This window comes from Anser cygnoides, chromosome 16 (genome assembly GCF_040182565.1).
Source record: "Anser cygnoides isolate HZ-2024a breed goose chromosome 16, Taihu_goose_T2T_genome, whole genome shotgun sequence".
In the NCBI taxonomy this organism is placed as follows: Eukaryota; Metazoa; Chordata; class Aves; order Anseriformes; family Anatidae; genus Anser; species Anser cygnoides.
The window spans coordinates 14,275,490-14,298,643 of NC_089888.1; the positions used below are offsets into that span (position 1 = coordinate 14,275,490).

Sequence of the window (23,154 nt, forward strand, 5' to 3'; positions counted from 1 at the left end):
TGGGAGCAAATAAGTGGGCAATGGATCAGTTCCATAAAAGAAATGATGAGCCTGTTGAACTATAAGTAGTCTCCAGTTTTGGGGATAGAATTTAAGTTCTTCTCATAAAATCAGTTTTCTAAGAGATTTTTTTTCCTGTATTGGAAAGGAGGAGTTTGTCCTACAAGTGTGAGAGAAATCTGTTCCTTGTTAATTTACGTCTTCTTTTTGCCATGACTTGAACATATAATAATACTGATGAACTGAACTGGTGGTGTTGCTTGTACGTTTTATGGGTATTTAATTAAACAGATGAAAGAATCTAAGCGTTATCTGAATAGAGCAGAGGAAACCATTTATATATTGAGAAGCACGGAAGACATAATGTCTCCTTGCGTCTCTATAGTTGCTTCCGTGCAAGCATTTCATATCATGGAAATCTGAATTGCTTACAGCTGCCTGGCAGCATAGTTTGGAGCTGAGCTGTTTTAGCAGTGAAGTCTCAGTGCTTTTGTGCAGTGAGACCATTTGCCACTCATACTTGTAAAACCTTGAGAGGCAGATTGGAACTGGTCCTCTGCCTGCTTTCTGATGCTGACTGTATTCCAACTTTCTCTGCAGGGTGAGAAGGACTGGCAGAAGTACGAGACAGCTCGGAGGTTGAAGAAGTGTGTAGATAAAATCCGAAATCAATATAGAGAAGATTGGAAATCCAAAGAGATGAAAGTGCGGCAGAGGGCTGTGGCGCTGTACTTCATTGATAAAGTAAGGCTCCTTCCCCAGCGCACTCCTCCTACCTTTCCTGTCCTGTTGGGAATACTCGGGACTGCTGTGTGTCTGTTCCTAAAGCAGAATTGAGCCCAGTTACTAAGGTATCCTGAGACTTTCTGGTGGGCAGGAATCCCACCCCTCTCCTTTTCCTTCCCATTACCTAGAAATCAAGAGCAATAAACTATTGTACTGACTATGGCTATTTCAGGCAGCATTGTTTTAGCTCAAAATTCACAGCTGGGTTCCAGAATCTCCCAGTTGGATTACTGGGAACTTTGTGTGGACCTTTTGTCTCCAGCTGTTTCAGTTTTCCTGCTGGGAGTTCTGCTACTTGGTCACCTCATAGTCGCAAGGTTTCATAATTATGCTCAGTTTTTCACTGCAGAATAAAGAAAACTGAAGTTGTATTGATTCACTTAATACTATTTAAGGCCAGCTCCCATAGAGTTGTTGCCCTACTGCGTTTGATTTTGACCAACCAAATTAACAGTTTGTGTTCAGAATGGTTTGATGTAAATAGGGGAACTTCAATTTGAATAATTGTGGTTTCATATGAATGTTTAAGGTTTTCTTCAAAAATCAGAAATAGGTTTAGCCAGTACAGTTACAACATATTTTTATGCAGCCAAAGGTAGCCTTTAGATTACTTACGTACCCTGAAGAAAGTGTCATATATGCTGTTTAAAATGTGTTTCTTTAGCATACTGTGAAGAGTAAGAAGGTGCATAACTAATGGACTTTCTGATTTTGTATCAGGTTGAATTCACTTGGAAGTCAGTCAAATATTTTAAAAAACAGCAAACATTTTGAAATGAACTTTGTTAGTTGATCAGAACTACCCTATAATTTGAGTTAATTAACGTGAGAAAGCTGGTAAAACATCTTGCTTTAATCTTCCTTTTTGAAATGAAGGTAATTTGGTAGATTGATAGAAGACTTTTGGCATTATTGTAGGGTTATTTAAAACATTTAAAGGCAACCTAGGGAGTTTCTGAGAATTTTGTTTTGTCCCTTCAAAAGCATATTTCTCCCTTTTCTACTGTGGACACCCCTGATTTGTAGGCCCATATCTGAAAGTTTCTAGTATCTATCCGCTACTGAGATGGTTCGAAATGCTTACCTCTCTTGTCTTGGTGTAAATGTAGCTTGCTCTGAGAGCTGGAAATGAAAAAGAAGAAGGAGAGACAGCTGACACCGTGGGCTGCTGCTCTCTGAGAGTAGAACATATCAAGCTGCATCCTGAACTGGACGGCCAGGAATACGTGGTTGAGTTTGACTTCCTCGGAAAAGACTCCATCCGATACTACAACAAAGTCCCTGTGGAGAAGAGGGTAAGGCACCTCCACGAACACATACACAGTCTGAAATGCAGAAAAATCCGGTCAACGCGGTCTTAGTGGCAGTAAGAGGGTACTTTGTCATTGGTCAGAAAGCAAGTCAGTTAATGTCCTTCCCTTCTTACCGATTGTGCCTTGGAAAGGGAGAAGGCTTACGCACTGATACTTCTGGTCTGTGTACATGGGTATCTACCAACCACGACTTCTTTCTTAGTGTTATTTTCTTTATTCCTGTCGCCTACCAATTACTGATCTGTTGTGATCTTGGCATTATTCCAGAACAAATCCCCATAAAGCAATGTGAACTGGAGGGCACTGTCCAAAAAGGCTGCTTTTGTGGGTATAACCAGGCTTTGCACCTCACCCACACCTCTACAGTTAGCACAGCATGTTAGATAACACATGTGCAATACTGTGGTAATTGTAATGACAGAGAGCCATAAGTGTCAACCTCTTGGCAAATGAAATGCTGGGGGGGAGATAAACAAACTATAGCTGCTATAGGAATCTAGAATTCTTATTTCTTTGTTTAAAGGGGGGAAAAAAACAAACAAAACAAAAAAACATCTTTCAGTTTAAATTTATTTAGTGTTGATCGCTCTTGGTGTCTCTTCTTTAATGCTTATAATGGGGAATTGATTATTTTGGAACTAGAAATCTCTCCGTCTCTCTGTATAAGGTATCTAGAAAGGAAGAACGTGTGTTGATGAGAAGCTGGGAACTAGGGATTTGGAGTACACAGAGCTGGGATTTGTGGTCTCTGTGTAATCAAAAAGGTTTTGATTATTTCTCCGCCCCAGTGAGACTTGTTTGGGATGGACTTGTGTGAAACATTTACTGCAGTAATGAGAAGGGCTGGGTTTTGGTAGCTTTAACTCCATGGGAAATTGCTCAGGGGTCTCTTTGGTCGGAATAACCATGGAGAGTAAGGGGAGTAGGTGGTAGCTTTGGAGTCTCTTTCTCTGTTAGGTAGCTAAGCCAGAGCAGAATCGAGTCTTCTGAAATATGGATCTAAAGAGTGAGCATAAAGGACATCAGATGCTCAGGACTCAGGATTGCTGGGGAAGAATTTTAAACACAAGTGTTGTCTTGAGAGATGATGGCCTTTGCCTATTGGGAAGTAACGTCCAGAAGTAATGTCCAGCATCATCGGTGTTGCCTGAAAACAGTTCAAGTGGTGTCTCGGCAGCGTTGCTTCTACCCAGCACTGTTCAGTCCGAGTGCCTTAAGATGAGTGTTTTGTCTTCTTGCAGGTTTTTAAGAATCTCCAGTTGTTCATGGAGAACAAGCAGCCTGAGGATGACCTCTTCGACCGCCTCAATGTAAGCACGTAGTTACTGGTGAGGAATGGTGGTAGAGCACCAGGCTCACTCCGCACCAGGCAATAATAGCTGCTCTGTTCCAAAAATGGTTTCAGTAGCAGGTTTTGTTTCTTGTTTTTTTTCAGAGCTGTCCTGGGTGACCTGAGTGAAAGACACACACCTGAGTGAGAGTCTCTCTCAATCTGGTGTCTGTATTGCTCACTGTGCCTGCAGGTTCCTGAAGTGATGGGCTTTTGCCCTGTGGAGCTTGGCTGGCTCTGACATGGGAAGGTTTTTTCAAAGTTCAGAAAAGATGATTGTGAGTTGACAGATTTTCAGATGCCATCCCTGGTTGCACATTTGGCACTGTGGGAGCACTGTGGTTGTTTAAGCACCTTCCCTGGGATGGGACAGGCATGTCCCTCCTACCTACTGGGAACCAAAACCTCTACAGTGAAGAAAACTTGACTGTTTATGATACTTGATCCTGGTCTAATACTTGCTGGTTCTTTATTCACTTTTCCTGGGGTTTCAGTGAAGTTTTGGCCATTGGGTGTCAGGTCTGAGTCCACTAGTTAGGTTTTGGCTGTGAACTGTGTGTCTTCATTAGCAGTGTGTCCAGAGGTTTCGCTACTGAAGTCAATTCTAATGCTGTCATCTTCTTTCTGCTTCTTTAGACCAGTATCTTAAATAAACATCTTCAAGACCTTATGGAGGGACTGACAGCCAAGGTATTCCGTACTTATAACGCCTCCATCACGCTACAGCAGCAGCTCAAGGAGCTCACTAATCGTAAGTCCTGTCCTTGCAACCGTGAGGGGAACAGTTCCCATCCTGCAATCCAGACCTGCCTTCCTCAGCTTAACCTTGTATCTGCATACCACTGCCTGGTTGCAGTTCTCCCAGTGTGAATGTCAAACAGCTGAAGTCTGACCAAAAATCTGCTGCCAATCTTTTGGGGGTAGCTGAGCAGCCCAGCACTGGGGCAGTGCAAAGCTCATCTGTGAGCGTACTATGGTTTGCCTGCCAAGATATGCCTGGCTTTAACCAAATCTTTCACTTGTTTCCTCTTAGCTGTAAAAGGCTGTAGGTGGCAGGCAAGGCAGATACCTCTGTAACAGCCCCATGTTTCTTGGCTGCTCATTAACAACTTCTCTGCTGAGCACTGCTCCCTTGCACGTCAACAACTTTACAAAATGGACACGTTTGGAGGAAACTGAAGTCCAACAGCATCTTGAGCAGTATGGTCCTGCTGCCCTCTACTCACTCTGAGCATGGATGTGCTTCCTGTGTGGCAAATGTCTTTGTTGCTATTGATGGAACCAGCACAGAAAGTTAGGGTCTGGGATGGAAGTGGTCAGGCTCTTAGCGCTGTGGTTAGAGCGCAGTGTTGAGACTGTTCCATCAGAGAGCAAGGTCACTTCTGCAGTGGCTGTGAGATTGCAGGGATGGTGGGATGCTGGCTGGGACTCCTTGGCCCTGGAGAATACTGGTTGTTCACCACTTTCTTGTACTTTGCAGCGGATGATAACATCCCAGCGAAAATCCTTTCCTATAACCGTGCCAACAGAGCGGTTGCCATTTTGTGTAACCACCAGAGGGCTCCGCCGAAGACCTTCGAGAAGTCCATGATGAACCTTCAGAGCAAGGTACTCTGAGTTGCTGCATCTCACAAGTCGTGTTTCCTTTCAGATGAGGAAAAATGGAAGCAGAGCCTGCTCTCCCCTGTCAGGAATTGGTTAGTGCTGCATCAGAGATTGGCCTGCTTGGAGAGGCAGACTCTAGAAGCACAATATTGAGCTGAAAGGACCACACTTCAGTTAGTCGTCTTTTACTTGTAAAGACCAAGGCCAGACCCTTTATTTGCCATTCATCACATAGCAGTGTTCTGCTGCCATCAAAATTTCAGGGCAGCAGCCTAGCTCTGATCTGCTTCCCCTAAAGAGCCCAGAGTGGACATCCGTTCCTACTGCGTGAATCCCAGGCCACTGTCAGTGCAGGCTGTGTACGTGGTGCGTTATGCCCCTCTGACCTGACCTCTTCCTTTGCAGATTGTTTCTGGTGAAGGCCATGAGGTCCAAAGGGGTTAGGTCTGTTCCTGGTCTGGCGTTAGAATAACCTTCACATAAGGACTTCTGGTTTGGCACTGCAGTGACCCCTGCTTCTGTAACACCTAACATGGCTGCCTTCACCCTAGATCTTAGAGCCTGGGGAATGGTTGAAGGGGCTGAAAAATGCTAAATCTCCCTGAATTCTAAACTTACCAGAGGAGAGCTGCCTGAAGCCTTAACAGTTTTCAGCCTGTAGGATTTGGTGGCAAGAACCCATCCCTGCTGAGGGAACAAGGATCATCCTTCTGTGGTGCCATCAGAGCTGGTACTGGTGGGACACGCTGGAGACACACTTGGATGTAGCTGTGTGAGAAGGCTTCTGGTAGCTTTCTGTCAGCGCCACCTTGTCTTTGGCCCTGTTTTGAGGGAATACAATACTAGGGCCCTGTTTTCTGAGGGGGACTTTTCACCACGATAGGACTTGCAGCAAACTGAAAGGCTAGTGGCCCAGTTGTTCTGCAGAACTGTGTCTGAGCGCTGATAAATTCTGACCGTGCTCACAAACTCGCTCCCTTGGTCATGCTGTCCAGGGGTGACCGTCACAGTTGTCTGCAGATTGTTCACAGTGCTGCCCTCTGGTTTTGCCTCTCCTAGATCGATGCCAAGAAGGAGCAGTTAGCTGATGCCAGGAGAGAACTGAAAAGCGCCAAAGCTGATGCCAAGGTCCGGAGGGATGAGAAGTCTAAAAAGTAAGGCTGGTGTTACGAGGCTGTGCAATGCTCCCAGTACTTTGAGCTCCAAATGGGTGCTTCAGCCCTGTGTTCTGTTTCCCCAGCCTGTGATCCAGGAGATTTGGGAAGACTTTCTCAAGCTTTCTTGTCCCCTCTTTCTTCTGTGCATGAAGAAATGGCCTTCAAGCTGAGGAGCATAGGGTGTCCCGACACTGCGGTTCCTGATGTGGCCTGTAGCGTTAGTCTGCACTGTGTCCCTGAGCACCCGCCAGTGCCAGTGTAGCCACCCTGCTGCCCAGGACCAAGCAAAGTAATGGATCGAGCGTGCAACATTGCCATCTTTAAGGGGAGCCAGGAGTTACCCACTTGCAAATGCACTTTCCTGGATCCTGCTCTGCTCTGGAAGCTCACAGTGCAGACGTTGTGTGCGCTCTGTGGAATAGTCACAGGGGTCCTGAGTTAAGGGAGTTCTGAAGGCAGAATCTCTATGTGACTTTTAGAGAGGGAAAGTTGGGCTGGATTTAAAGCGGGCGTAGCATCAGTATAGTTGAGGCTGTTGCTTCCAACCCTTTAAAGCAAAACTGCTGCTTAGGATTTCTGCGCTGCCTCTTTGAAAACGTCTATTCTTAATTGCATGTGCTGATTGTTTTGTGTCATTATCTGTGCTGACACAACTGCCTTTTGAGGCTGGTGGCATTGCTTATCTTGAGCAGAGTCCCTTTGCCTTCCTGCAGTGCTGCTGTCTCAAGCCCAGTAGGGCATCAGGCATTAAATATTTTTCCTCCCTCACCCCAGGACAGTGGAGAGCAAGAAGAAAGCAGTGCAGAGGATTGAGGAGCAGCTGATGAAGCTGGAGGTTCAGGCTACAGATAGGGAGGAGAACAAGCAGATTGCCTTGGGCACCTCCAAACTCAACTATCTGGATCCCAGGATCTCCGTTGCTTGGTAAGCGTCTGCCCTGGGCTGTGCTGGAGGGAACTGCTCCTTCCCCTGTGCGCAGTCCCGCAGGTAGTAGACAAGGGCTGCGGCTGAGAGCAGTGCCCCTGTGCACAGAGAGACAGAGCTCTCTGGCCTTCCCTTACGGGTTAAAATGGTTTGGGGAAGCTTTTAATGAATCTCTTGGGGCAGATGTCATGTGCCAGCCACTGCCAGCACTGCACTGGGAGGTGGTGGGTCAGAGAACCTGCAGGGTGCGCTGCTGGGAGGCCGCTCCTGCTCAGCTGGGCGGTTTGTCTCGCAGCGAAGCAGGGCTTGGACGGTGCTGGGGGAAGCAGAGCAGCTCTGCTGCACCACGAGGGGCTGGGGGCCTGTGTTGTGCTCACCCTAACGGCATCTCCTCTTCTGCAGGTGTAAGAAGTGGGGAATTCCTATAGAGAAGATATATAACAAAACCCAGCGAGAGAAATTTGCCTGGGCTATCGACATGGCAGAGGAAGACTATGAGTTTTAACCTGTTTTTAATGAGCTGAATGTTATGGGGGAAAAAAAAAAAAAAAGGGGGAGTAGCCTGGTTTTTAGGAAGATTGATAAACTGTGAGCCTTACTTGTCCTTGGATATGCTGGGGAAGGGGGAGGAAAGGGGCAAGTGAGCATCAGATAAAACAGCCAACATCTTGTAGAAAGCATAACCTGGAAATATCCTAAAGGAGCTGAGCCAGTTGTCCTATGGACAACTTATTTAAAAATGTTTCAGAGATCCAAATTCTAGCTGTCTGGTTTGTGTGGTTTTTCTCTTGAGGCAGAGCAAGTGGATGGAGGATTTGTCAACCTTCCGCCAGGCAAATTCACCATCACACTGAGAGCGTGGGAATCTTTAGCTACTGTATACAAAATCCAATTATATTGGTGCGTTTTTACAGTTAGGGTTTTGCAATAACTTCTATATTTTAATAGAAAATGGACTCCTTAACCCCTGCCCTTCCCCTCCCCCTCCCGCCCCATTTCAGAATTTAACAAAAAAAAAAAATTTAAGAAACCCAACGCACCTGTTACAGCTGTCACTTACTGTCATGGAAATACCCAATTTTTTTTAAAATTGTCACTTGAAACAGTCGTGGCATCGGAACATGAATTCCAAATATCCACCGCATTTGTTCAAAGCAAAGCGTGATGGGAAATCGGCCTCCTGACTTTTGAGTGTTCCTTTTTTTTAAATGTGAATTTTTATTTCTTTTAATTATTTTAAAATATTTAAACTGTTTTTTCTTGATCTTAAAGATCGTGTAGATTGGGGGAGCGGGTGGGGGGGGCCGCGTGATAGGGAGATGCGTGTGAAATCTGAGGACAAGTGAAATCTGCAACAAATGACATTCCCATCACCCTTTGTTCTGAGCACGCTCTGTACACTTCAAGAATATCTACTTTTTAGGTTTGTCAGACTGTTTTACCTTTTCCCCCCCTTTTTTTCTAAGCCCCACTCCCCTCTTTTACTTGAAAGATTTTATTGTGTAAAAAGAAGTTTCACAGGTCAATAAATTTCGAGGGAAATGAGCATCGGTCCAAAAAGGAAAATAATCGAGATTTTAGGGCTTTTATTTTTTTCTTTTGTAATTGTGTAAAAAAATTTTAAAAAATTAAAAAGCAGAATTTTAATGTGAAACCTTTTTTTGCTATAATCATTAGTTTTAGAGGCATTGTTAGCGTAGTGTGTGTGCGAAGACCATTTCCTGCAGCCTTTCCTCAACAAGTATCTTCTATTTTTATCATGAATTCCCTTTTAATCAACTGTAGGTTATTTAAAATAAATTCCTACAACTTAACTGAGTGTTGGTGTCCGTGTGTTCTTTCACCTCAGGCCCTGGGCCGAGGTCCCCAGTCCTGCCCCTAGCTTGGGGGGGGCTGTCAGGCTGATGCCACGCTGGATGGTCCCAAAAATGGGGCTGAGCCCCTGTCCCTGCAGCCCCGTAGAGCGGCTGCTGCCTCCACGGTGAGGCCCTGGAGCCTCACTCGTCCCACCAGGGCCGCACGGAGGATGCTGAGCGCGTGGCAAGGTGTGTGGGGAGGGACCAAGCGACGTGTCTCCACCAGGGATGGGTTGTGGGGGGGTTCAGAAGGATGCCAGGGATCTAAAAATGAAGCAGCTGGCTGCAGCTGGCTTTTTGGAGGGGACGAGACTTCCCACGGCAGCTGGAAGCAGTCACTGCAGTGCTTTAACTCTCCGGTGCCTTGTGCTGAGTCGCGGTGGCCCTGTGGGCATCTCTGCTGTGGTGCTGCCGAGGTTGGTCATTGTGTTTTGGAGCCTTGGTTAGAGGCACGGAGAGCTGACCAGGCTGTCCCCCCAGCCTGGGATCTCGCTGCCTGTTCAGGAGCTCGTGTTGGTGCCAGGGCTTCGAGGGGTCCCTCAGCTCGCCTGGTTCCCAAATCTGGTCTGCGCTCCCTACGTGGCAGCGTGCTTCCCTGGCTTTGTGCAAACCGCAGCGAAACAGCCGCAGCCTGACCTGCCGAGCTCGTTTGGTGCAGAGCCGCTCGGGCCCTGTGCTCGCCTCGGCCCGGGACCCCCTCGCCCCGTGGGGCAGCAGGACGGGCTGAGATCCGAGCTCCTGGCGTGCTCTCTGCTGCCTTCCACCAGCCCCGCTGCTGGGGAGCAGCCTGCGGGGAGCCGAGCCTGGAGCAGACCCCGGCCCCTTCCCCGAGGCTGGAGCAGCCCTTTTGGGGCTCCCAAACCCGCCGAGGGTGGCTGCAGCGTCAGGCCCAGCCCTGCCGCCTCTCCCCAGCCTGCCCCAGCTCCCCGCTGTGCTGTTTGGAGGTGCTTTGTTGTGGCTGCGAAGCCTCACGGCTTGGCAGCAGGCACCGTTTACTCTCTGGGGCCTTTCCAAGGTGCAGCGGAGAAAATGCCAACTGACGAGGAAAAGGGCTCATTGTGCTCCCAACCTGCCCGTGCCTGGAACAATGCGGCCCGTAAAAATATCCTTTCTATTTATACAGCTTGCCCGAGTGAACCTCCCGGATCCCGTGCTGCTGAGCAGGGAAAAGTGCTTCTCCCTTCCCGTGGCGGCTCGGTGTTGATGGAGAAACGGCCGGGAAAGCTGCTGCGTCCTGCTCTGTGTCCCACCGCCGCCACCCCGGAGCACCCAGTCCTAGCCTGCCGGGGTGCCCCCACCTCGGGGTGCCACCGCTCGGGGCAGCTTGCCTCCCCCAGCAGCGCTGGGCCGGGTGCTGCCCTGGGGTGGGCAGTGGGGGCTGAGCCCAAACCTCTCCTGGCATCACGGGTGGTCCTCCTGCTCCCTGTGCCGCCGGGGGGCTTTTTTGGGGTCACCTGGGAGACGTCGGGGCCAGGCGTGCAGCTCCTCTGGCTCCCAGCCGGACGGAGGGAGGCGGGTTTGGAGCAGGGGGGACCCCAGCCCTGTGCCCGTGACCCAGTTTGTGCCTGGCAGTGAGGGAAACCGAGGCAGCGAGCGGTGACGTGAGTGGAGCAGGGGGCAAAACGCCCCTAAACTGGACCCCGTGTGCTGCAAACCCGGGCAGGCCAAGGGGAGGCTGCAAACCCCGCTGGCTGCGGCCCCATCCCCCTCGGAGCCTTACGGGCTGCAAATTGGAACCAGGTGAAGGCAGGAGGTGAAAGAAAGTGCGTGTGCCTCGCAGCCACGCCGGGCGGCGGGCTCAGGCTGGGGCAGGTTTCCCCTCGGGTGTTTTATATAACCCAGCGGGCTTCTGAGGAGCCTGGAAGGGGCAGCGGGACCCCAGGGGCAGGGGGAGCGGGAACGGGGGGCACTCGTGCGGCAGGCACCGTGCCAGCATCGCCGGCTGCATGGCCCCAGCGGGTCTGCTGAGTCCATCGCGGGCAGGAAACCTCCTCGTGCTGCCCTGCCTCTGCTGCCAGCACCCCGGGACGGGGCAGCTCAGCACCACCGCCCCTAAGGTGCTCCAGGACTCTTTCTCCAATTGCTGCGGGGCCAGAAAAGCTCTTCCCAGGTGATTCTTCTCAGCCGTTGGGTTGGTTTTTCACTTGCCCACCCTGGGGGCTGTGTTTCCAAGTGCAGCAGCGCAGAACAGACGGGGAACAAATAAATAACCCGGGGGGTTCACCTCTCCTGGGGACTGCAAGGTGCCAGGTACCGCTTGGGCACCTCCTCACGGCGCACGGTCCCCGGGGTTTTGTGGTGGTGCTGGGGCACTCATGTCAGAGGGATGGTGAACCAGGGTTTTGTTTCCCTGGGTTTTGCTCCCCAGCCCCAGAGCGAGGCCCTTCTCCAAACAGCGCCTGCGAGGAGAGACTTGCAGCGAGTGCAAGGGGGAATTTCTCCGAAAGCAAAGCGCCCCCAGCCTGACCCGCTGCACCCCGACCCCGGTGCGGGGAGTCGGGCTGGGACAGCCGGGGACCCGACGGATGTTTCTGCTGGGGGCAATCGCTGCTGCCCGGAGCAGGAGCCGGCACCGCCGAAGGATGCTGGCAGGCAGCAGGCAAACAAAAGCGGGTTTGCGTGCTGCAAAATTAAACCGTGAAATTCCTCGGCACGCAGCATCGCGGACGCTGGAAGATTATGCAAGCCTACAAAGCGATTAGGCAAACTTGGAGAAGAAAAAAATCCAGCCAAGACACCTCATCACAAGGCTCCACAGCCTGCCCGAGCGAGCCAGGTCTGCGGAGCCGGGGGGGGACACGGGGGGCTCGGACTCCCCCGGCAGCATCTGCCCATGCTCTCCGTGAGCGAGCCCAGGAGGTGTTTGGGAGCAAGGCAGTCACCTTTTCTGCTTCTTCAATGGCCACGCTCCCTGTTCAGGTTTTGCCCTCAAAAACAAGGGTGTGCCCGTAACGCTCGGCTATTTCAAGGGCTCTGGGAGCCGGCTGCTTCCTGCTGGTCCCGAGCGGGGCCGCTCCACCGGCAAGGAGCAGCTTCCCTGGGGAGCAGGGGGCCGGGAGGAGGCCCCCCCGGGCTGGAGGCTCACCTGGCCGCCTCGCCAGCGCCGTCGCACTCCATTGTGGGGCAGGTCCAGGCTCTTATCCCACTGTTGGTCCTTTCCTGCCTTCCAAATGCCCTAGAATTGGGTAGGATCCTAAACTGGGTAGGATCCTAAACAACTGTGAACCTTGTAGGGCTGCTCACGCATGTCCCTGTGAAGCCTCCACGCGTGTAGCCGGGGGTACGTCCCGTCAACCTCCCCCGGTGCAGACCCCTGCCCACACCACGCTGCTCTCTGGCACCGGGGCCGTGCTCGCCCTCGCTGCCTGCCGGGCTGGGCGACGCACCCGGCCACCAAACCCCAGGAAATCACGGGCTTTAACCGCATGAATGGAGCAAACCACCCCGAAACGCTGCCGAATTCAACCGCTTATTCCCTTGCAAAACCCCGGTTTTGTGTCCCCTCCGCCACGGCCCGGGCCCCCCACGCCGAGCGGCCCCGTTGGCCTCCCCCTGCTATGGGGCACGGCCGCGGTCCCGCACGGCTCCTGCAGCTGTTTGGCAGCCGCACATCTGCCGGCCAGCTGGGCCTGGCTGCGCGGCCGGGGTGCTGCCTGGGGGGCCCGGGGGGGCTCTGCCCCCAGCCCCGTGCCGCCGCCTGCTTCTCCCGCTGTCCCCAGGTGCAGCTGGGCCCCCACCCCCCCAATTTATCCCCAAAAAGATCCGATTTGGGTCCAGCCGCCGGTGCAATGCTTGCGGGGAGGTCTGGGGACCTGCAGCCCCCCGTTGCCCCGAGTGTCCCCCCACAGGTTGGGCCCCCCCCCCCCCACCGGTGGCCGTGTCCCCCGGAGCACGAGGGGCACTGGGGTGGGAGCACGGAGCTCTGGGGGCCGAGCCGAGGGGCGGCGGCGTGCGGCACCCCACGGCCCCCCGGTGCCGTGAGGAGGCTGCGGCGTGCCCCTGGCACCCCCCGGAGCCCCCCGCTGGCTGTGCCGCGCACCCCACGGCCCCCCCGAACCCCACGCGTGTCCCCCCGTCCCCCCCCCATTCCCCCCAGGGCTCCCCAGACGCGGCGCGGGGTGCGCGGAGCCTCCCCGGCCTCAACCCCCCGCGCGTGGGGGCGGGCGCGCCGCGAGGCTCCGCGCTCCTCCTCCTCGCTCCTCCTCCTGCCCTTCCTCCTCCTCCTCCTCCTCCTCCTCCTCCTCCTCCTCCTCCCCGCCGGCCGGGCGGGCACGGGGCGCGGCGGCGGCGCTGCGGGCGCTCCCGCTCCCGCTCCCCTTTGTTCGGAGGCAGCGGCGGAGGCTGCGGGAGCCGATGGCGGCCGGGCCGGGCGGCGGCGGCCCCGGGGCGCCCAGCGAGGCGGAGGCCGCTCACCTCTGCCGCAGCCTGGAGGTGGGCACCGTCATGACCCTCTTCTACTCCAAAAAGTCGCAGCGGCCCGAGAGGAAAACTTTCCAGGTGAAGCTGGAGACCCGGCAGGTCACCTGGAGCCGAGGCTCCGAGAAGACCGAGGGAGCCGGTGAGTGAGCGAGGGGGGCTCCCCCCGACCCCCCCGGGCTCCCCTCGGCCCCCCCCCCCGACGCCCCGGCCTCCCCCGATCCCGCAGCCCCCCCGGTCCCCCCCCGGTCCCCCCCCGGCGCCCCCCGGCGCAGGGCAGGAAAGGCAGGACGAGGTTTTCCTGCTTCCTGCGGGCGGGGGGCTGGGGGGGGGGGGGACGCAGCCCCTCGCCTCCCTGCGGCTCCCCGGAGCTGCCCCGGGGGGAGGCTCGGTGGGGAGGGGAAAAGAAAAAGGGGGGTGGGGGAATAAAATAGAAATCAAAAGCTTAAAAAAAAAAAAGGAGCGAGCAGCGCTGTGTGCCCGGCGTCCCCGCGGGGCACAGCACGCGATGATGGGGAGCGGGGCCGCCTGTGGTGCCCGCGGCTTGGTGGTGCCCGGGGGGAGCCCAAATGCCCCCGGTGGGCTCCAGCAGCCTCCTGCGGCCCTGAGCCCCGAGGACGGGCACGGAGCCGGTGCCCCTGCCCTTGCTGATGGCACCTCGGGGCTGTGGCGAGGACAGAGAGGAGGCACGAGCAGTCGTTGGAGCCCTTTTGGGGTCGCATCTCAGAGCAACAGACGAGAGGAAGCAGGAGGCGCGCGAAGCACCCCCAAATGCTGCAACGTGGGTCCTGCCTCCTCGCATCTGCCCCGGGATGCTGCGGGGTCGGGGTCGGCGGCGTCGGCCTCGGTGCAGCCCCCGCGAGCCGTGGTGGTGGCGGTGCGGGGTTAGGGGCAGAGCAGCGGTCGGGCAGGGCAGGGGAAGGATTTGCAAGAGCTGTGAGCGTGAAACCACGGAGATAGGTGGGAAGGGGGAGAGGAGGGAGGCCCCGCGCTAGGAAACTTCCAGCCTGGGTTTCCTTGGCTGCTGCTTCACTGTTTTATTTTTTTTATTCTTGGAACTCCCTGTCCCACCCCGAGCGTCCCTGTTCGGTGGCCCCGCGCGGGCGATGGGGTGCTGGCCTCGCCACGGGCCGCGGTGGAGGTCGTTGTCTTCTGCTGGCCCTGAGTGGCAAGGTTGGAAACTCGGAGTCTTACTGGGGCCTCCGGCGAAGGCCAGAGGTGGAGGCGCCGGCTGTGCCTCTGTAGCAGGACCCTGAAATGCCGGGGCTTTGGTTCTCCTGCCCACCTGGGAGCCTTCTGGCTTCTCCCCAGCAGCATCTCCAGGCACGTCTGGAAGGAGATGTGGGCCCCGTTGATGTTTTGGTGATGCCGAGCTCCCCGAGGAGCTTTAGGGCAGCGGGAGCAAGGGAGGAGCCTGAGGTTCTCCGTCTGCCCAGGCTTTAAGGCATGTTTAAATGTCACCATTTTTAAGGCATGTTTAAAAGACACCGGTTCGTGGTGGTGTCCGTCGGGGAACAAGCCCTGGGGGGACCGACGCTCCCGCTGGCCTCCTGCGGGCAGACCTCAGCACCTGCTGGAGCCTCAGGGAGGCTGGGACCCCCCCTCGGGGTGAAGCTCTGGCTTCGGCACCAAAGCTGGGGCAGCGACGATGGCCGTAATGCTGCGCCCGTGAGGGCTTCTTGTGCTCTGCCAACGGCCACAGGCTGGTCGGTAAATCAGAGAGCGTGTCCCAGGGACCGAGGTGGTTACATGAAACTCCACAGGTTGCCAGCGAAAAGAACTTGGACCAGCTGCGTCCCTCGCCTCACCTGGGGAGTCCCCAGGGGGCTGCCCCGGGGGGGAGCTGCCAGCCTGGTGGCTGCAGGCTCCGTGTCCCTGCACGCTCCTCGCGGGGCACACATGCCTTTTGGCACGGCGAGGTGGGAGAGGGCGTTATGGCGGAGCTGCCGTTTCCCCAGCCCCAGGCTGGGCTCCTCCGGTGTTCCCCAGCCCCTCCTCTTGCCCCGCTCCCTTTGCGGGACTTTCTACGTGGAAGCGTGGCAGTTCCAGGTGGAATTACGGGTTTTTGTGCTTAAATAGTGCCTGTTGTGCTGACACGGTGTGCGGGCAGGCCAGGCAGTGCCACGCCGCTGGTGTCCAGCGTTACCAGGCAGTTGGCCAATTCCCCCAGTTCATGGGATTTGGTTTCTCTGTGGAAAAGGGATGCCTGGGAAAACCCAGCTCCATTTGGCATGGGAAACGGGCTGGCTTACTGCCCTCCTGGCTCATCCCACCCTTTACCAGTGCAGCGTTCACGTGGCCATGGCGTGAACCAGATGGGGAGCTGACCCGGGGCGAAGCTTCCAGCCCAGGGAGCTCCGGCCAGGAGCAACCACCGAGCCGGGCTGGGAGCAGGAGGCTGGCGGCGAGGGCTGGGGATCGGTCCCCGCAGGGCTGCTGCTCGGGACGTAGCTCGCATGTGTGTGCAGCTGTGAGCCGAGGAGAACAGGCAGCTGTCAGGAGGTGTGATGTGCCTGGGCGTGGGGCAGCATCCCCACCAGGCAGCGCCGGGGGGTCTGCAGGTCACCAACTGCACAGCTCGTGGGTCAGGAATGAACGGTCCCGTGTTTCCTGAGGGATGGAGAATGGAGAGGAGCTTTGGATGCCCCTGGACGCGAGTTGGTTGCCTAAGTAGGAATGATCCTGCGTTTTTTATCTGTTTTGGAGCAGGAGAGCATCTGCATCGTATCACACAGGTCTCAGACTTGGGTTGCATCTGTGTAGAGTCCGCATCTCGGTGCAGGGCCTGTCTCCCTGAGCACCCCAGCGTGGCGGATCCGTGCTCTGCCCCCAGCAGGCTTAGCAGCAACGAGCTGTGCGTTTGGTGGGCAGCGCCGGGGGACCCGGCTCCACCGCCCACCTCGCTGCAGGACCGGGGGCTGCAGCTCGGGAAGCCCCACGCTGCGTGGGAGGCAGGGCAAGGAGCGGCAGGGGGCTCGTCCCCGGGTGGCCTTGGGCACGTGGATTGAGTCTGCAGCGTGCCGGGAGGGGAGGGCTCATGGGCACGGCCCTTCGGTGCTCCGTGGCGCGGTGCTTCCAGGTTCAGGGTGTCCGTGGCAAAGCCCGCGGTGTCTCGTGCTCTTCGTGGCGGCGAGCTCGGGGTCGTGCCTCGGGGGTGGCATCGCCGTCGGTGCTATTGAGCGCTGGATGCGCACGCAGAGGCGCAGGCGAGCAGGTGCCCTCGTTGTCCCCACCAGACTCACCCACGTCGCCTTCCTCCTGCCTGCTGGCCAGGGTGCCAGGGCCGGGGGGACCCTCGCTGGTGTCACAGCCCCCTCCGTCCTCGCTCCGTGACCCTCGTGTAGCGCTTTGTGCGTGCTGCATAAAGAGCCACCTTGTGCGCTGGGCAGCGCCGGCCGCCGGCGCGCGTCCCCCTGGGGAGCGGCGTCGGGCAGCAGGCAGAGCGGGCTGCAGCCGGCTGGGCGCGGGGATGGAGAACCTCTTCTGTTCCACCCCTGCCCCACCGCCTGCTTCGCCGAGAGCCCCTGCGTGGCTGGGAGCCGCTGATGGAGCGGGAGGAGGGGGAGACCTCGGGGACGGGGGGAGCAGCTCGCTTTATAAAGCTGCGGCCTCCGTCTCCCGGCGGTTTTGAAACCAAAACGATGGGCGAAAAGCAATCCCGGTACGTGCAAAAAAAAAAAAAAAAAAAGTTGTCATTTTTCAATTCCTATTTGTTTTTATCCAGAGTGGTTTCAGTCAGCTCGAATTATCAGCGCGTTGCTTTCGTGCTAATCGCCTCTGCAGAGGGTTTGGCTGTGATGGTGGGAAGAGCTCTACTAATTTTCTATTCTTTTTGCTAATCATCCAAAGCAAAGTAGAGCTAATCCCTTGAGTCCTTTGTCTTTTATGCATTTTTTTTAAACTTCCTGCGTTATGTAATTCTTTTTTAATGTAAAAGGGTCCTGCCTTCATAACTTCACATACTGGGGGGTTATAGGCCAGTTTCTAATTGACCTGTTTTCCTTGAAACACGTCAGAAAATTCAGAGAGCTTGCTCAGAGAGCGAGCTGAAAATTTGGAGCAGATGTTTGTTTTATAGGGGAGAGAGGGAAAAAAAAAAAAAAAACACCTCGAGAAAACCCTGGATGCATTCTTGCTTTCAGTGAAATGAGCTCAGTCCCATGGAGGTGGAGGGAAGCCATCGCACCAAGCCCAGGCCAGTGCAAAAGAAAAGGCAGGAACAGTAAAATACAAATACTACAAAGAGACTGAAGGGGCTCAGCTCACGAGCTACGTGATACTTTCGTTAACCCACCAAGGTACAGCAAAAGAAAGAAAAAAAAAAAAAGCCATCCAGATAAGCTTTGGGGTTTGGAGCCCTTGGGATTCAAGCAGGAGTGGCTTTGGGGAATCGGCAGGCTCTGGAGCGGGACCTGCGTGGGGAAGCCTGGGTCGGTGGGCTGAGACCTGTGCTCTGTGTGCTCCTGCCGTGGAGCCGTGGTGTCCGTCTGTCTGGCTCCTTCCTTTCTCAGGCGGCCCCGTGCAACGTGTTGCTTTTTTATGGGTTTTAAACCCAGTAATGCAAACGTGCTGGGGAGGTTCTGTGCAGCACCGGGAGGGTGAGCAGCAGCCAGTCCGGGGACCCCAAGCGCTCCCGTCTTTAAGGAAAAGCGATGAGGCCAGCCTTCCTCCCAGCCCACTCCGAGGGCAGGCAGTGGGGTGCTGAGCATGGTGAGAAGCATCCAGAGGAGCTGCATCTGAACAGCTGCCTTTCGGAGGTCTCCTAACCCTCGCGCTCTTGGTGCCGTCAGCTCCCACCTCCAGGGGCAGCTCTGTTGCAGGGTTTCCTACATGGCTGTTAACGTGCCCTGTCTGCGAGCCTCGCGCTCATCCAGCACGTCTGGTGACCTTCGCCGCTCTTTTCCTGAGCCTCCCGGTCTGCGCCGCGGGGTGGCCGCTGCTATCAGCGCTGGCAAAGCGTTCGCTCGGCCCCGTTATCTAATCGGGGCGCTGCGAGCACCCCGCCGGCGTGCGGCTGCTGGCAATACCCATCGCCGGCCCCCAGGCCCGGGGGAGCGGGCGGGCGGCCTCCTGCCTATCTGGCAGATTGCAGGGGGAGGCGAAAAGGCTCGCCCGCAGTCTCAGCGGGAGTCGGTGCTGAAGTCCCTGTCCCCAGGCGGTGCGTGTGGCAGCGCGGGCTCGGCCACCGGGTTGTAGCCAAGGTGCAGCCTTCGTCTGGGTTTTGTGGCCCTGGGAGCGCAGGCACTGCTCTTCAGCTGAGACGTTCTCCTGCAGAGCTCCGGGACTGCTGTGTCCCCTGGGAGGTGACCGAAGTGACGCTGCTGCGCTGCGATGGGGATGCAGAGCAGGGACGCATCCCCTTGCAGTCGTCCATGGGCCGGGTTCGGCTTCCTTTCTTGAGTGCAGCCGTGAGCGTCTCACCGCCGTGAAGATGCGGAGTGGGAGAGGAGGTGCCATGGACAAGCCACCAGCTTCCCAGGGAGCTTTTCTTGCCCTGAGCTGCCACCGTGTGAACGCTCCACGGTGCTGTGAGCACAGCAGGAGCCCCGCGAGTGCAAGCACGCACCCTATAGCTGAACCTTCTCCTGGTGTCCTGCCCTGAAGGGCTGCAGCGGCTCAGCTGGTGGCCAGTAGCTCATGGGGCTGCTGGAGCTCGAGCACATCCATGTGTCCGTGTCCGGAGTGGGATCCCACTCGGATCGCTGCAAACACCAGCGCTGGGCATCTCCTCCGGGTGTTCTCGGGGTCAAAGGAGCCAGCAGCGCCATCGGGAGCCGCGGGGCAGCGCCGCCACCAGCGGGGACAGGGCTGGGCGTGCCACGTGCCGCGTGCCCCTTCCTGGGCTGCTGCGGGCTGGGCGAGAGCTGGCGCGAGGTGGGGGGATAGGGGTGGGTGCACGGGGGGCCAGGAGGAGCTCACAGCCCCTGGTGGGGAGGTGCAGGGCTTCAATCGCAGGAAAGAACGCGAGGCCCAGGAGTTTAAACCATTGGCTAAACCTTATTACATAATAGAAGGAAATGGGTGAAATCAGTGGGGAGGTGGTTTTTTTTTTTTTGTTTTTTGTTTTTTTTTTCTGGTGTGCTCTCAGGTTTAAGGGCAGTGGAAAGCACTGAAGTGAAAATGTAAGCCCTTACAGTGCCTTGGAAAAGTTATCCCCCTCCCACCCGCATCCCTTCCCCTTGGCCTGACAAATTTGGAGAGCTGGTGGTGGAAGGATGCTCCGAGAGAGCAACTGGCACGACGCCTGCCTGGAGCAGGATGAGGGCAGCGGGTACTGCAAAAAGGTTCCTGCGTTTGACAGGTACCTGCGGCTGTACGGCAAAGCTTATTTGGTGTCTGAAAGCTGGATGCTCACGGAAACCTGCAGCCGTTCGAGCAAGCTCGTACCAGGGAGGCTGGTCGGCTCATTTCCGTGTTTGATGCTGGCTCTCTCTTCCTGGTGTCACGTATAGGATCGCCCTAATATCTCACACATCCTCTGCGTGGCCATGGAGCCCTGCCACACATGGGGGCAGCTTCGGTGCGCTCGCGGCTGCTCCTCTGCTCGTCTCCCACCCGCCGTGTCTTCTGCTGCCGAGGTGTCCCCCTGCCCAAAGCCGTCAGAAAGGGGGCACGGGGACAACAGCCGCTCCCAAGGGGACTTGGCAGCGCTGGAAAAAGCTTCTTTCCTCCGAACGGTTTTAGTGCTTAAGTTTTGTGCTTTGAGGATTTTTGTGTTGCGCAAAGAGCTGCTTGTCAGGGGAAACACCCCCCCCCCCTTTTTTTTTTTGAGAGAGAGAGATTTTTGATGCTGATTCAGATTAGCAACTTCGATTTCTGAAAGTTTTCTGCCCTTCCTAAGGCTGCAGGGTGGGGTGGCACTTCTACAGGGCAGCCTTCGCCCTGCCGGCTTTGCTTTTTGTCCCTCCTTTCCTGGCGCTGCCCATCTCCGGGCACCTCAGTGCAGCCCCGAGCCCCACCACGCCGAGGTGGTGTGGGCCCTCTCCCAGCTGGGATGGAGCTGCAGCCCCTGCCGGCATTGCAGGGGGCAGGGGTGGGCACAATTCAGCCTGCAGCGTGAAACAGGGCTTCTGGGGTTAAGTCATTCCTGCCCCTAAAAAGCAAAAGGTCGAGGGATGGAGCATCTCACGGCAGCTGGCAACGTGAAGTCTGGAGGGGCCAGCAGAGCTTTATGAAGCTGACGGCCTGCACTCTGAAGTCTCACCAAAACTGGGATTTTTAAATTGCTTTTCGTGCTGAGTGTGTGGTCAGGTGGCTTTTCAGCTCCATTTGGAGCTGTGCATTCTGGGTTTAGCTGGCTGGAAAGCCACGTAAAACCATCCAGACTCGAAAATGGACCTTTCTCTTGCTTTCCTCTGCAGCTCATACCTTCTATTTACAAAAACTTGTGGTTCTGAGGTTTCAGTCAATAATCTCTTCTCGTGTTGCTAATGCGGTGCCCAGGAGCGCGCCTGGCGTTCTGCAGGCAAACCAGCCCGCATTGTTGTTTTAAAGATTTTCCAGACAAAGGTCGCAATCCGGCAAGTGAGCTCCCACAAAGGGGATGCTTTGCTGAGCTGACTTTGCCTGCAGGCCTCGAGGATGAGGAGGAGAGCAGCGCTGCGGCAGAGAAGTCAGAACTGTGCCTGTTGGGCTATTTTTTTCCCCCACCCCTGTTACAAAGGCATTTACTTTCTTGAGCGTGACTTTTTTTTTTTTTTTTTTTTGCCTTGACACATAAAATCACCACTCCTGGATTGTCGCAGGCTGCCGTGCTCTCTGTGGTATCATTTTGCATCCTCTGGTGTGAAGCATGTGGTGCTGCCACGCTGGCTTCTGCCACCAGCCTCACCTGGCTGCCGTGCCCCTGGGCTGCTGCAGCACCCGGTGCCCGGTCGTGTCCCTGCCACAGGTCCCCTGACTCACCCCGAGGCACATTGCAAATTTCCCATTTCTCTTTCCCAAACCGTATAAGGATCTATCAATGCTGGGACCACACCAGCCAGGGCTTGAAACCAAGGTCGCTCGCCTTCCTGGCAAGCATCTGCTCCACAGTGGGCCCTTGCTGCCGACCCCTGCGTGGGGCAGCAATGTGCCCCCCTGGTTTGCAGACCTTTTTGACTCCTTTTGTGACTCTGCCAGCCCAGGGCAGCGGTCGCCTGGGCTGGTTTTGGATGAAGTGATGCGGGCAGGTCGGGCCTGCGTGCCAGGGCGAGCGGTTTCTCTGTGTTCCTTGTCCCCGAGAAGCCTTCACGAGCGCGCGCGTGCTGGAGAGACATCAAGGCGGGCTGCTCCCTGCGGGGACGCTGGGTAGAGCAGCTGCTCGAGAGGCTTTTTCCTGTTTACTCGCTCCAAGAAGTGCCGGGTAACGTGGTGATTAAAAGACATCCCTCCCGCCTGTGCCTGCGTTGTCCTCCTCCTCCTCCTCCCGGCCCTGTCTGTGGGGTCACGCTGTCGCTGCATCTGCAGAGCGTCATAAAGATGGCGCAGGTTATTTGGTCGCTTTGCTGCGTGCGTGCTGCTCTATTTCCCTCCTCTTCCTCCGCTCTCTAGCTGCAGGGTCTGCTCTGTTGATCATTGTGGCTCTTGCAGCCGGTGTGCGGGTCCCAGGCCAGGTCCCGGGGCGGACACGGGGTGTCCAAGGGGACTTTCACCCCTCCGCACCCTGCCTGCACCCCATGGGTCTGCCTTCCAGCTGCCGGAGAGGCACGGGGCTGGGTTTGTTTGCCGAGCACTCAGGTGCTGCCTGACGACATGGCCTTTCTCCGCAGGAGCTGAGGGTGAGCCTCAGAAAGCCCTGGGCTGAGTCAGGCCACGGCAGGTAGCCCATGAGCAGCTCATCAGTAGGGCCAGCCCCGGTGAGGAAGGCTTCCTTCGTCCTCCTGTGGCTGGGACACAACTCAGCTCTCAGTGAAGCCTCAGAAAGTTTACTCTTTCTGAGGAAAAAAAAAATGGGTTTGCTGTTAACCCTGGTGCAGATCAGTGCATGAGCAGGAGGTCTCTGGTGCTGGGGACCAAATACCTCACAGGTGGGGTTTAAAAAAACACAAGCTGTAGCAGAGCCTGGCTGTGAGGCCGTGAAGACCAGCACCAAGAGCTCCTGCTTCTTCCACGTGAACTGAAGGTAGCGCCTCGTCCTGGGACATGTCTGCCTGGTGCTTGGATGGTGCTGTGCCCTGGTGCCAGGCTGCTCCAGTGGCCGCAAGTGACTCAGCACCAGGCAGGATCTTTATGTTATTCTCTCCTTCCCAATTTTACTCCGGCACTGAGGAGCTCAAGCACTTGCAGCGACAGGAATAAGCCACCTCGTTGGTGCTCATTTAGTGTTCCGGGTAGCAGTCATCTTTGCTGTGAAGTTACTGTCACGGAAACTCAATTGCGTCGAGGGGTGGGATGGATGAAAAGTGAGTCATGGCATCTGAGCGTCGCTGGCATTTGCTGGGAGTGTGACAAGTCTTCTGTTTCCACTCCTCACCTCTGTGCCCGCCCCGTCCTGGGGACAGCCTGTGGTCACTCTTGTCTCCGTTTGCCTTGTGGTGAGCCGTGACTCTGTGGGCACAAGAGCCAAGAACATAAAACCCCGCAGAGAGCTGCAACGAGAGCGTGCTGCTGTCGGGCACCCAGCTCCACCATGGCTCCCAGTTGGGCCTGCCATGCCGGGAGCGGTGTGAGGCCATCCCGTCCTCCCTGCTCGCTCTGTGCTCTCAGCCCCGTCCTGTTCCCCTCGTGTATGGTGCTGAGGGCTGTGCTGGCAGTGGGGGGGAGGGAGGCCTGTGGGGGTGTCTTAA

The 23,154-nt window shown here is 56.0% G+C and overlaps 2 protein-coding genes across 5 annotated transcripts in view; both read left to right on the plus strand.

The window, feature by feature from the left end:
* The window catches only part of TOP1 (DNA topoisomerase I), a 67,090-nt gene extending 58,156 nt beyond the window's left edge, over positions 1–8,934 (plus strand). The window contains exons 14-21 of the mRNA XM_066978074.1: positions 601–744; positions 1,896–2,081; positions 3,341–3,409; positions 4,066–4,180; positions 4,910–5,037; positions 6,094–6,188; positions 6,966–7,115; positions 7,518–8,934. Of these exons, the coding sequence (XP_066834175.1) occupies positions 601–744; positions 1,896–2,081; positions 3,341–3,409; positions 4,066–4,180; positions 4,910–5,037; positions 6,094–6,188; positions 6,966–7,115; positions 7,518–7,620 (990 nt within the window). The 3' untranslated portion in view covers positions 7,621–8,934. The remainder of the gene's footprint in view (positions 1–600; positions 745–1,895; positions 2,082–3,340; positions 3,410–4,065; positions 4,181–4,909; positions 5,038–6,093; positions 6,189–6,965; positions 7,116–7,517) is intronic.
* A 4,284-nt stretch (positions 8,935–13,218) lies between these two features.
* The window catches only part of PLCG1 (phospholipase C gamma 1), a 41,244-nt gene continuing 31,308 nt past the window's right edge, over positions 13,219–23,154 (plus strand). For all 4 annotated transcript variants that reach the window (XM_066978530.1, XM_048046356.2, XM_066978531.1 and 1 more), the window contains exon 1: positions 13,219–13,529. In XM_066978530.1, the coding sequence (XP_066834631.1) occupies positions 13,325–13,529 (205 nt within the window). In that variant the 5' untranslated portion in view covers positions 13,219–13,324. The remainder of the gene's footprint in view (positions 13,530–23,154) is intronic.